This window comes from Bombus impatiens, unplaced genomic scaffold (genome assembly GCF_000188095.3).
Source record: "Bombus impatiens unplaced genomic scaffold, BIMP_2.2 scf_4005, whole genome shotgun sequence".
Classification (NCBI taxonomy): Eukaryota; Metazoa; Arthropoda; class Insecta; order Hymenoptera; family Apidae; genus Bombus; species Bombus impatiens.
The window spans coordinates 1-885 of record NT_180424.1 but is presented as its reverse complement, the minus strand read 5'-3'; the positions used below and the strand labels follow the sequence as shown (position 1 = coordinate 885).

The window sequence follows — 885 nt, the reverse complement described above, 5'->3', positions numbered from 1 at the left end:
AGGATACTTAGAGGTCGCAGGTTTGAGGACGAGAAGTGGTTTTTATTTATTTTTTTGTGATGGCTGTTAATTTAGCTTTTCCCATTTTCTAGGAAAGTACGGTTTATTGGTAATCTGCGACACTCACCTTCGCAGTCAAGAGGCTATTTTAGTAGACCGTAATCGTACACAATCTGGACAATGGTTGGATACTAATGAAACTCTTAAACAAATGCTGAAACTGTGATTACGGCCGAAACAGGTTATGATGATTGTATGCTGTACATAGATAGCAGATGATGTACTCATTAACCTGGGTTTAAGGAATGTGCTTGATAATGATAGCTCGTGATGGCTCAATAAAAAGGACATTAGAATAAAAAACGACGTCGCAGAAATTCTATAGGAATAACATGATTCAAGTAAGATATAATTGAAAAAATAAATTCCTAGGATTTGTATTGTAACGTGAAGTATCAAGTGAGTTAATATGACAGGAACATACCTAATCGCGTAAGTCATACGATCCAGTCTAAGACACCTCATAATGCATAATCTTTGCAGAGCAGTTTTATTTTTCCAATCTTGTGGGAAACTTTCTCGTTCCGGCGTATCTGATTCTACAAACTTCTTCCATCGTTTCGCAGCACCTTCTATGTCTTTTTCTAAATTTTGAAAATCCTCCATTTGGCTCAAATATTTAATCCCTCCCCAACCGACGTCTGTTAAAAAGTCTACAGGGCTTGTTAACTCGGGAATATACGGAAATCGTAGTAGGAAGTCAAGTTCTGATTGTGATATTTCCTTTGCTTCCATAAAAATCTGAAACAAATAGAATTATTCGATGTGACGTTAGTCACAAGAAAAATGCGATATGTAATGTTGCAAGCTACCCTCATATGATTT

The 885-nt window shown here is 36.4% G+C and overlaps 1 protein-coding gene across 1 annotated transcript; it reads right to left on the bottom strand.

Moving 5' to 3' along the window:
• Positions 1 to 81: 81 nt before the first annotated feature.
• On the bottom strand, positions 82 to 868 carry LOC112214012. The gene has a single exon (XM_024372176.2). It carries the CDS (start codon positions 793 to 795, stop codon positions 136 to 138), a length of 660 nt encoding a protein of 219 aa, XP_024227944.1. The 5' UTR covers positions 796 to 868; the 3' UTR covers positions 82 to 135.
• Between the last annotated feature and the right edge of the window lie 17 nt (positions 869 to 885).